This window comes from Mobula birostris, chromosome 17, assembly GCF_030028105.1.
Source record: "Mobula birostris isolate sMobBir1 chromosome 17, sMobBir1.hap1, whole genome shotgun sequence".
NCBI classification, from domain to species: Eukaryota; Metazoa; Chordata; class Chondrichthyes; order Myliobatiformes; family Myliobatidae; genus Mobula; species Mobula birostris.
In genome coordinates, this window is record NC_092386.1 from 44,915,015 (window position 1) to 44,927,275 (window position 12,261).

A 12,261-nucleotide genomic window follows, 5' to 3' on the forward strand; every position below is an offset into this window, starting at 1 on the left:
TGATTTTCTGGTGAACAGTGCTGGTTATGATAAGTGTTGTAATGTGAGCATTATTAAAAGTAAGTTAATGTTAATTAGGATAATGGGGGGTTTACTTCCGTTCTTTTTACTTCCAGTGCTTTGTATATAGTGTCCCTGCCGTGTCGTAGGGGTTGTGAAAGCCTCTGTATACTGTTACGTACCCCGTAACTGGGTTGCCAAACCAGCAGAAATGGATCACTCGGTTGGGGTCTGGATTACTGGAACTAAGAAAGTTTTATTAAAGAAACAAGCAACACAGTACTCTAATCAAAAGGATAATAAATGCAACAGTTCAGCAATGATAAACACAAATGTACACAGAATTAGGATAATAGGATCAATCAAGCTCTATGGTCGTCTAGGGGTAAATGACCAGTTTCAAAGTGACACAAAGTTCAGTTCAATTGAATTCAGTTCAGTTCGCAGTAATCACTGCCGTGGCGATGGACAGTGGGGGGAAGGAGAGACAGAGCAAAAACGAATGAATATTCAAACGGCTTCCACACAGACGTTCGATATTCTTCGCAGTCAGCTTTCCGGCGAGCCCTTTGTGATGTCTTCTGAGGTCACCGACCGTGACCCCTCCGTTTCCAGATACGATCATTTCTCTGTGGTGAACCTGGCACCCAGGCAAGGGCGGACACACACCAGGTTCCCGCTGATCGTACCTTTCCACCCTGTGTGTCTATGGCTTGGTCCCGCGACCAGCCCTCCAAAACTCCCACCGACTTGTGGGAGGCGCACCGCTTCCAGGGTCTCGTTACCTCGTGGTGTCGTGTGTGTCTTGCCTTAGCGAACCTGTCCCTTTTTATCCCCCTGCTGGGGTATCACCTGTCCATCACTTCAAACAGTTCAGGGTTCAAAGGGGAGCCGATCTTGACAGCTCTCCTTCCTTCATTAACATCTCCAAATGCTGCTCCATTGTTTTCCTTATCTCTCTTTCTCCTGAAGACAGGTGGCAGACCAACTGCTGATCCCACTGGTGCCAGCACAGGACAGTTAACATCTTAATCTATGTGTACTCTCGTCACAATACACATAACGGTTTTGACATTCAAGATAAAGTTGTTTCTTTGGCATGAAGTTGTCGAGTGTGCCTTTTTCAAAGTAGAAGTTACCACATATTTTTGGTGACGAGGTGAACTGGTTTTGTGGATGTGTCGGCACATTTCGAACGGGAGCAGCAGCGCCGATAAGGAGCCTCACGTTCAGATGGCTACGTTTGGGACTATCAGTGAATTTGTAGAGGTAACGGAGGACTGGTCGGAGTATGAGGAAAGGTTGGGACACTTTTTCTGTGCTAATGGAATTACTGAGGAGGCTAAGAAGCGCTCTATTCTCCTGAGTGTGTGTGGGGCAAAGACTTACAAGCTAATAAGGAATTTAGCCACACCACGGAAACCGGGGGACATTCCATATGACGAACAGGTCAAGCTCGGCGGGAACCACTACAATCAGAAACCTTCTGTGATAGTCTAACAGTGTAAGTTTCACAGCCGTTTCAGGAAGCCAGGTCAGTCCGTGGCCAATTTCGTGGCCAAGCTTCGGCAGCTGTCAGAGCATTGCGATTTCGGAGCGGTGTTGGATGACATGCTCCGTGATAGATTGGTATGCGGCATTAATAGTGACGGCGTACAACACTGCCTGTTAGGGGAAACCCCACCGTTGACTTTCAAGAAAGCCTTAGAGATTGCCCAAGGCATGGAGATGGCTGCTAATAATGTCAAGGATATCCAGAAAGGACATGGGGGATCGCAGTCGGCTACGGTACACCAAGTCAGGAGGGAGACTGGTAAACAGGCAAAGCGGGTGGAATGTTTCCGGTGTGGAGGGACGCACTATGCAAATGATTGCAAATTCAAAGACACTGTCTGCCATGCTTGTAGCAAAAAGGGGTATTTAGCTAAAAAGTGCAGAAGTTCAAAGGGTAAGATTAAGCCTGGGCAGGGGAAAGCTCAACAGGCTCAAGCAGCCACACGCCATCTAGAAGATGCAGATGAAGAGGCAGCGTGTGCCTACAACATGTTTGCAGTGGAAACAGATGAGGAGCCACCTGAACCATATTATGCCACGGTCACTGTCAGGGGAAAGGACATTGAGATTGATTCAGGGGCTACTGTATCGGTCACTAGTGAGGAGACCTACAGGAGGACATGGGGGTCCAACCTGCCTCCCATCAGACCGTCAAAGCTCAAACTTAGGACCTATACGGGGCAGCCCATACCTCATTTAGGGGTGTTATATGTGGACATCTCAGCCAGGGGTCAGAAGGCTGAAGCCAGGCTAGTGATAGATAAGGGCAGGGGGCCCAGCCTTTTCAGTCACGATTGGCTTCGCAAAATCCAGCTAAACTGGCATGAAATTAAGTATGCACACACGACGGAGGACATTCTGCAGCGGTACAGTGACGTTTTCAGGGACGAGCTAGGAACACTGAAGGGTGTGACAGTGAAACTCCATGTCGACCCTGAGGCTACGCAACGTTTTTTTAAGCCCAGATCGGTGCTCTGTGCCATGAAAGGCAAAGTCGAGGAGGAGCTGGAACGTTTACAGAGGCTGGGCATTATTGAGCCCGTCCAGTTTTCAAGTTGGGCGGCTCCCATTGTTCCAGTTTTGAAGGCAGACAAAACGGTGAGGATGTGTGGGGATTATAAGCTTACGGTGAATCAGGTCTCTAGGCTGGAGGAGTACCCATTGCCACGGGTGGATGACCTGTTAGTGACCCTGTCAGGGGGTAAACTGTTCACAAAGCTGGACATGAGTCACGCCTACCAACAGCTGCTGCTCGACGAGGATTCAAAGGAGTACATCACAATTAATACGCACAAGGGATTATTCAAGTACAATCGCCTGGTGTTTGGAGTGGCATCCAGCCCTGCCATTTTCCAAAGGACAATGGACACTTTGCTGCAGGGGATTCCGCATGTAGCAGTGTACCTTGATAATATTTTGCTCCAGGGGCTACGGAGGTGGAGTATCTGGCTAATTTAGAACGGGTGCTGAAGAGGCTCTCAGGCGCAGGGCTGTGGTTGAAACATGGAAGATGTGTGATCCTGGCATCGAGCGTGACTTTCCTGGGACACAAGATCACAGCTGAGGGGCTTTGCCCTGTGGAGGACAAAGTGAGAGCTATTAGGGAAGCCCTGAGCCCTAAGACCGTCACTGAACTCAGATCATTTTTGGGCATGGTGAATTACTATGGCAAGTTTCTTCCTGACCTCTCAAGGGTTTTGACCCCACTGTATAAGCTGCTTCACAATGACACTAAGTGGCAGTGGGGTGAAGAGCAGGAGAAAGCTTTCAGGGAAGTGAAAGAACTCCTCCACTCAGTGAAGCTGCTTGTTCACTATGACCCACACAAGGAGATCACCCTGGCATGCGATGCCTCGCCCTATGGAGTCGGGGCAGTTCTCTCACACGTAATGGAGGACCGCTCAGAGAGGCCAATTGGTTTTGCTTCACGTACCCTGACAGCTGCTGAGAAGGGATATTCACAGCTAGACAAAGAAGGTCTGGCCATTGTTTTTGCGGTCAAATGCTTTCATCAGTACCTTTATGGACGCGTATTTACAATTTATATGAACCATAAACCACTGATGAGCCTGTTCAGTGAGACTAGATGCATCCCACCGCTAGCCTCAGCCAGGATACAGCATTGGGCTCTTACGCTGTCAGCCTACCAGTACACTATAGTGTACAGAGCAGGTGGGGATAATGCAGACACTGATGCACTGAGTTGACTACCTTTACCTGAGACATGTGTCACTACATATGTGCCTCCAGAGACTGTGTTTTCATTGGAGAGGCTGTCAGAGACACCTGTAAAGGCGACCCAGATCAGGCAGTGGACAGAGAGGGACCCAGTCCTGTCCCAAGTCAAGACTTTTCTTTTACAAGGCTGGCCCAGAGTCATGAAAGGAGAGGAACTGAGGCCTTATGCCATCGCAAGACAGAACTCAGTCTGCAGGATGGCTGCATTTTCTGGGGGGCGAGGGTCATTGTGCCTCCCCCTGGCCACTCACAGATTGTGGAGAAAATTCATGAGACTCATCCAGGGGTGTCTCGAATGAAAAGTCTTGCAAGATCCTACGTTTGGTGGCCAAGAATGGATCAGGATCTGGAGAACAAGGTAAAATCATGCACGCAATGTCACACTGATCAGAATATGACTGCACCAGCTCCTTTGCACCCATGGGAGTGACCAGACCACCCCTGGTCTAGGCTACATTTGGACTTTGCTGGCCCTTTTATGGGGCAGATGTTTCTTGTCATGGTAGATGAGCATTCTAAATGGATCAAAGCTCACATCATGAGCAACATCACAGCCTCCTCAACCACAGACAAACTCAGGCAAGTGTTTGCAGTCCACGGGTTGCCTGACATTCTGGTCACTGATAGTGGCCCGATGTTCACCAGTGAGCTGTTCAGTGAGTTCATGCAGCAGAATGGCATTCATCACATTCGGACAGCCCCTTTCCACCCAGCCTCCAAGGGTTTGGCTGAGCGGGCTGTTCAGACAGTGAAGGAAGGCCTGGAGCAGATGACGGGGACTCTCTTAGCATTCAGCTTTCACATTTCCTGTTTAAATACCGCCTCACACCACAGACTCCAACTGCCCACACTCCAGCAGAGATGCTGATGGAGCATAGGCCCAAGTCAAGATTGGACCTGCGGTGTCCAGAAATGAAGGCAAAAGTGGAGAAGAAGCAGGAAAAGCAGAAGGAGGGACATGATCAACATGCGCGAGAGAGGCAGTTAAAACTGGATGACGATGTCTATGTGAGAAATAATCACATGGGGTTATTCTTAAGCAGAGTGGTCCCGTCTCCTATGTTGTTAAGCTGACTGATGGGCATGTTTTCCACAGACATCAGGATCATGCGCGCCTGCGTCATGATACCGGCTCAGAAGCAGACAGTTCCATGGAGTTTCCATTTGTGAGACAGACTACTGCGGAAGCATGTCCACCAGTGACTTCGCCAGAGGGCGAGATGCTGGCAGAGGGGTCGGGGTTCCCTGAAGAGGATGGACATTCTCATGCAGACACACAGACCCCTCTCATGCCCCCAAAACCAGATCCACCCAAAACACCCTCACCAGCGGTGCCGGCTGGGTCACCGGGGGTAGTGCGCAGATCACAGTGCACTTGTAAACCTCCTGACAGACTGAATCTTTGACGGAACAGGTTTTTTTTGTTGTTGTTAGATTGAATGTTGAATCTGTCATGTTTTCCAAATGTTTTGTATTGATAAACTGTTGCTGAAATACTAGCATAAGTTTTCAGTGGTACGCAAGTTAGTAACACCACTGTTTTTATTTCCTAGTTTTTACAATTGGGAAATGTTGGATTTTAAAGGGGGAGAAGTGTTGTAATGTGAGCATTATTAAAAATAAGTTAATACTAATTAGGATAATGGGGGGTTTTACTTCTGTTCTTTTTACTTCCGGTGCTTTGTATATAGTGTTCCTGTCATGCCGTATGGGCTGTAAAAGCTTCTGTAGATACATAACAGTTTTGACGTTCGAGATAAAGTTGCTTCTTTGGCATGAAGTTGTCCAGTGTGTGTACCACAATAAGACTGTGCTTTAAGCATTTTGTCAGGGGGAGAACTCTTTTGGAATGAGTCCCTCTGTGCAGATCATTCTTCTTCAACCCAGGGATTGAAACTGCCCGAGAGCCAAAGCTTCTTCAAAGTCTTTCTTAGCCACTTCATCAGTTTCCGCAGATGGTCATACGTACAAACATGCTAGTTCTATGTTGGAGTGAGCCTAAGGGTCATAAGGCATTCAGTTATCCTACAGGAGGCGTAGGGTAATAATTTAAACACGCTGTTTCTTGGCAGCAAAGCTGACCCCATGATGACAGAGCTGCTGTTCCGGGAGGCGGAGCACCTCCCCTCTTGCTCTATGAGTCCTTTCCTGCTCATTCAACACTGCAATGTCATTGTCAAAGTGTCTGAGATCCCATGGTAGGATAGTGGAGCATTGTTCACGTCCGTTGCTGCTGGACCTGCCCTGACATCTCAGATTGTGAACTTCATATTGTGGATTTGAAGTTGTCTGTGTGTGACATCTTTGAACTGGGGTAGTCAACGCACATGGACCTGATACAGTAGGGTTTAGATTCAGGACAACTACTGTATAGATCACGCACTGCTGCACTCACACCCAGCAGGGCAAACTTTTAGGCACTTATTCATTTCTATCCTCATGCATGTATGGTTGGTATCAACATGGACGCCTTTGCCTCCTGTCCTCTCCCACCATCCTCCACATACACGGCTCTTGCCCCTCTCACTTTTGATCCTTCCATTCCTGAATCTCTTTTTCAGTGTCACCTGACCCTTTCCACTCTCCCTCAGCCTTCCTTCCTCCAACTATTACCCAATTATAGGAAAGATGTCAGCAAAATTGAGAGAGTACAAAGAAGATTTACTAGAATGATACTTGGATTTCAGCAGCTAAGTTACAGAGAAAGGTTGAACAAGTTGGGTCTTTATTCTTTGGAGCATAGAAGGTTGAGGGGGGACTTAATAGAGGTATTTAAAATTATGAGGGGGATAGATAGAGTTGACGTGGATAGGCTTTTTCCATTGAGAGTGGGGGAGATTCAAACAAGAGGACATGAGTTGAGAGTTAAAGGGCAAAAGTTTAGGGGTAACATGAGGGGGAACTTCTTTACTCAGAGAGTGGTAGCTGTGTGGAATGAGCTTCCAGCAGAAGTGGTAGAGGCAGGTTCGGTGTTGTCACTTAAAGTAAAATTGGATAGCTATATGGACAGAAAAGGAATGGAGGGTTATGGGCTGAGTGCAGGTCGGTGGGACTATGTGAGAGTAAGCGTTCGGCATGGACTAGAAGGGCCGCGATGGCCTGTTTCCGTGCTGTAATTGTTATATAATTATTTGGTTATTACAAACCCTTTCCTTGACTTCATACAAATTTCTCACCCACTTCATAATTCAATTTACAGAGCTCATGATTATCAAGGCTTTGCAAATGTTAATGACTGGCCGTTTTTTTTAAAAAATTGATGTCAGTAACTCTTATCACTGGGAATCAGGCTGGAAATACTGACCGTGTCAAGAAAAGGGAGGTGATAAGCAAGTTGTTTGGTCAGAATGTCCCTCCTGTGTTTGCCTAAGGTTTGCACAGAACAATAACGTTCAAAGTTCAAAGTAAATTTATTATCAAGGTACATATATATCACCATATACGACCCTGAGGTTCATTTTGTTGTGGACATACTCAATAAATCCAATAACTTTAATAGAATCAAAGAAAGATCGCAACAACTAGGCAAGCAACCGGTGTGCAAAAGATAACAAACTGTGCAAATACAAAAAGAAAGATGAAGTAATAATAATAAATGAGCAATAAATATTTAGAACATGAGATGAAGAATCCTTGAAAGTGAGTCTGTTGGTTGTGGGAACATTTCAGCGAAGGGGCAAGTGAAGTTGAGTGAAGTTATCACCTCTGGTACAAGAGCCTGATAGCTGAGGGTTAATAACTGTTCCTGAATCTGGTGCTGTGAGGCCTGAGGCTCCCATACCTTCTTCCTAAAGGCAGCAGTGAGAACAGAGTGGTGGGGCGGGGGGTCCCAAATGAAGGGTGCTGCTTTCCTGCAACAACACTCCGTAGAGATGTGCTCAATGATTGGGAGAGCTTTACCTCTGACGGACTGGGCCGTATCTTCCATATTTTGTAGGATTTTCTGTTGAAGGGCATTGGTGTTTCCATACAAGGCTGTGATGCAGCCAGTCAATATACTCTTCATCACACATCTATAGAAATTTGTCAAAGTTTTAGATGTCAAGCTAAATCTTCTCAAACTCCTAAGGAAGTAGAGGCGCTGCCGTGCTTTCCTCCTAATTGCACTTACATGCTGGGTACTAGGCAGGTCTCCTGAAATGCTCGACTCACTTTACACCTATGACCGTAGCTCAGCACAGCTCCAATATCATATTCAAGTTTGATGACACCATTGTTATTGGCCAAATCTATGGTGGTGACAAATCTGGCTGAGTGGTGCCACAACAACAACCTCTCACTTAACGTCAGCAAGACCAAGGAGCCGATTATCGGCTTCAGAAGGAGGAAACTGGAGGTCCATGGGCCAGTCCTCGTCAGGGAATTAGAGGTGGAGAGGGTCTGCAACTTTAAATTTCTCAGTGTTATTATTTCAGTGGACCTGTCCTGGGCCCAGCAAATAAGTGTCATTACGAAGAAAGCACGGCACCACCCCTACTTCCTTAGAGGTTTGCAAAGATCCGGAAACTCATCTAAAACTTTGACAAACTTCTACAGATGTGGGGTGGAGAATATATTGACTGGTTACGTCATGTCTTGGTATCGAAACAACAATACCCTTCAGTGGAAAATCCAACAAAAAGTAATGGATATGGTCCTGTCCAAATCAGGTACAGCCTTCCCCACCATTGAGCACATCTACACAGAGAGCTGTCGCAGGAAGGCAGTATCTGTCATAAAGGACCTGCTTCTCCAGGCTATGCTTTCTTCCTGCTGCTGCATCAAGAAGAAGGCACAGGAGCCTCAGGACTCACAACCCAGGTTCAGGAACAGTTATTACCCTGCACCCATCAGGCTCTTAAACTAGAGGGGATAACTTCACTTGCTCCATCACTGAACTGTTCCCACAACCTGTGGACTCATTTTCAAGGATTCTTCATCTCACGTTCTCAATAATTATTGCTTTTTATTGATTTTTCTTTTGTATTTGCAGTTTGTTGTCTTTTGCATTAGTTTTTTGTCCATCCTGTTAAGTGCGGTCTTTCAATGATTCTTATATTTCTTATATTTACTGTGTATGCCTGCAAGAAAACAAATCTCAGGGTTCTACATGGTACTTTGATAATAAATTTACTTTGAACTTTGAGATACAATGAATATGAATTATGGCTTTGAGCTGTTGTTAAAACATGGGGGCACAAGGAGGATGGGAAGATACAACAATGTATAGAGACATTGACACTGTGCCAGTGCATCTAATACTGAGGATTGATAATTTATTCTTGTGCATTCGAAGTTTCAACCATCTTTTGCCAGAGACTGTTTATGTCGTCTGTTGACCTCCTTCTGTAGAAATGAGCATTTGCCGATAATGACACAAAGTGAATTGAAGTGCTAATCTCAACAAAAATTTCCATTCTTTTATTTACCCCTCCCAGCCATCTCTACCCTTCCCCCCCCCCCAAATTTGACAGTGGACAACAAAAGCAACAAAGCATTTCCAGATATTATATGGCACAAACACTTCGGTTGCATATTAGATCAAAAATGGCAATCATTAGATCAGATACCTACTGGGTCTAACATGAAGAAGTTGACACCTTGTCCTGTGGAGAGTGCTACTAGAGTAGCACTGCCATAGAGTGCGTATCCAGCAGCCACCATGTTCCTCCCTGGCTCAAGAGCATCACGCTCAGTAGGTTTCTCTAAAAAGTCCTGCCAAAGTGAAAGAATTGATCCGTTAGCCTGTTGCACAGTTAAACTATTGCATCTGTTTTACTGAATATACTGTACTGCACATGTGTAATTGTCGCAAAAAGACACAGGATGACGTGCAGTGACGTCTTGTGATCAATAATATTTATTCAAACATCAGATTTTTTTGTATCATGTGTTAAGAATACATTCAACACACATAAAAATTGCTGGTGGAACGCAGCAGGCCAGGCAGCATCTCTAGGAGGAGGTACAGTCGACGTTTCAGGCCAAGACCCTTCGTCAGGACTAACTGAAAGAAGAGATAGTAAGAGATTTGAAAGTGGGAGGAGAAGGGGGAGATCTGAAATGATAGGAGAAGACAGGAGGGGGAGGGATGGAGCTAAGAGCTGGAAAATTGATTGGCAAAAGGGATACGAGGCTGGAGAAGGGAGAGGAGCATGGGACGGGAGGCCTAGGGAGAAAGAAAGGGGGAGGGGAGCACCAGAGGATGGGCAAGGAGTTATAGTGAGAAAAAAGGGAGAAAAAAGAGCAAGAGGAAATAAATAAATAAATAGATAGATAGATAGATAGATAGATAGATAGATAGATAGATAGATAGATAAATAAATAGATAAATAAGGGATGGGGTACAAAGGGGAGGAGTGGCATTAATGGAAGTTAGGGAAGTCAATGTTCATGCCATCAGGTTGGAGGCTACCCAAACGGAATATAAGGTATTGTTCCTCCAACTTGAGTGTGGCTTCATCTTTACAGTAGAGGAGGCAGTGGATAGACATATCAGAATGGGAATGGGACGTGGAATTAAAATGTGTGGCCACTGGGAGATCCTGCTTTCTCTGGTGGACAGAGCGTAGGCATTCAGTGAAACAGTCTCCCAGGCTGCATCGGGTCTCACCAATATATAGAAGGCCGCACCGGGAGCACCGGACGCAGTATATCACCTCAGCCGACTCACAGGTTCTCGTGTTTGCGTTTTTAAGAATACATTTATTGTTTTGCTCAGAATACATTTATTGTTTTGATAGTTATATTTTAACTAAATTGCCAAACTTATTTTATACGTAAAGAGATTCAGAATTCTAATTTTGATTTCTGTCTCTCGTCTTCCTCTGGTCCTCCTTCATTAGCATTGCTGGGGTATTTCCCCAGTTTAACTCTCAACAAAGCAAAGGTTGCAACATCGAATGTAGTAGCAGGCTCAAAGCTAGTTTTCTTCCCCAAATAAACGTTATGTTACCTGCACAGAGATGCTTCATTGTTGAACTGACTACGTACTGTACGCCAAACGATCACTTTGCAATTATTTATCATGAAGAAAATTACTTAGCACGTTCTACAATCCTGATCAAACTGAGCAACATGAAAATTAAGAGCAAATGAACATTCCCTTCACTTCGGGAAGCTTTGCTATCCTATACCAGTCCATGGCAGGGTGACAGGGTGGAGAAGTTCTTAAAGGGGAAGAGAAATATTAAATGACATCCTATGTAACCAACCTGTGACTGAGGATAATAAGCCAGTCTCCAATTTCTCTATCTGCTCACCTGGTTCATTGTCTTTTTATGATACTCTAAGAGCAGAAACATAATGCTGCTCTCCAGACTTCCTGTGTACATATATCTATTGATGCTTCTGGACACATCTTCAGTGATGTTCCTGGAATCATCGGGTGTTTCGGGTCTTTCAACATCATACAACCTCCTCCAGGTGACCCAGCCGGGGCTGATCAGACCCCAGCTTGTGTCCAGATGGCTAGCTACTTATGACTCCATGGCTCCCCTCTTTTGAGCCACAGCCATCTTGAGGCCCTCTCTGCCGCATCGGTGGTACTGCGGATGGCTCTCCTCTTCCTCTCTCTCTCGATGCCCAAAATGCTGAAGGCTCTACCTAAGGAACGGGCTACGAATCCCCTACAACCAACCTCCACTGGGAGACACCTCGCTCTCCATCCAGCCTGCTGACAGTTGCTGACCAGTCCTGTGTACTTGGAGAGCTTCCTTTCAAAGGCCTCTTCCAAGCTATCTTCCCTAAGAAATACTCTGCTCTGTGTTAATTAATAACATGTTTTTGTTTGGTAATTACCTGCTGAAAATGAACTTGCATCTATCGCTGAAATGTGTTTGAGATTTAATTCTTAGTGTCAGATCTTTATATATGCTTCTCTTTTTACTGGTTTTGTTGTGTTTCAGATTCTCATTACTTCTCACAATTTATTTGCAGATCTTACAACATCTTTTTGTTAAGTCTAACAGACTCTATAGTTTTGCATTTCTTTTAGAAACCAGTTTATCTATTATGCGTCATACAAGACATCTTCTTCCACCAGACACAAACTGAAAAGACAGGCATTCCTCCCAAGCAATTCCACCAATACATCTGTTTTGATTTTCTTATAGTGAGTCATTTATTTAGCTCTTTCTCCTGTTCAACCAGACTGCCCAGCTGAATGTTCATATTAAAATAATCCTTGCATCATGACATCATCTACAGATTTCTGCCCTGAACTTGCGCTGACTCAGAGCTCTTTCCATGTATTGCTGCTCCTCCTGACATGTGTTTGACTTACGATAATCTACCATTTTATGAATACTGGTCCATTACCAAACTGAGATTAATACTTTCATATGGGTCTCGTCATGGACTAATTGATCATTTGCTTTAAGGGATCTCACAGCCTTATCCTTTTAGCACATGTTCCAAAGCAGGAGGATGTAAACAACTGGAACTACCCCTCCCCCCAACAATTTTCCCCTCTCAAAATAGAATGCACTG

At 45.3% G+C, this 12,261-nt stretch overlaps 1 protein-coding gene across 1 annotated transcript in view; it reads right to left on the reverse strand.

Annotated features, from left to right (window-relative positions):
* Positions 1-12,261, reverse strand: part of LOC140211648 (fructose-1,6-bisphosphatase isozyme 2-like) — a 77,751-nt gene that overhangs the window by 18,540 nt on the left and 46,950 nt on the right. The window contains exon 4 of the mRNA XM_072281629.1: positions 9,346-9,486. Coding sequence (XP_072137730.1) covers positions 9,346-9,486 — 141 coding nt within the window. The remainder of the gene's footprint in view (positions 1-9,345; positions 9,487-12,261) is intronic.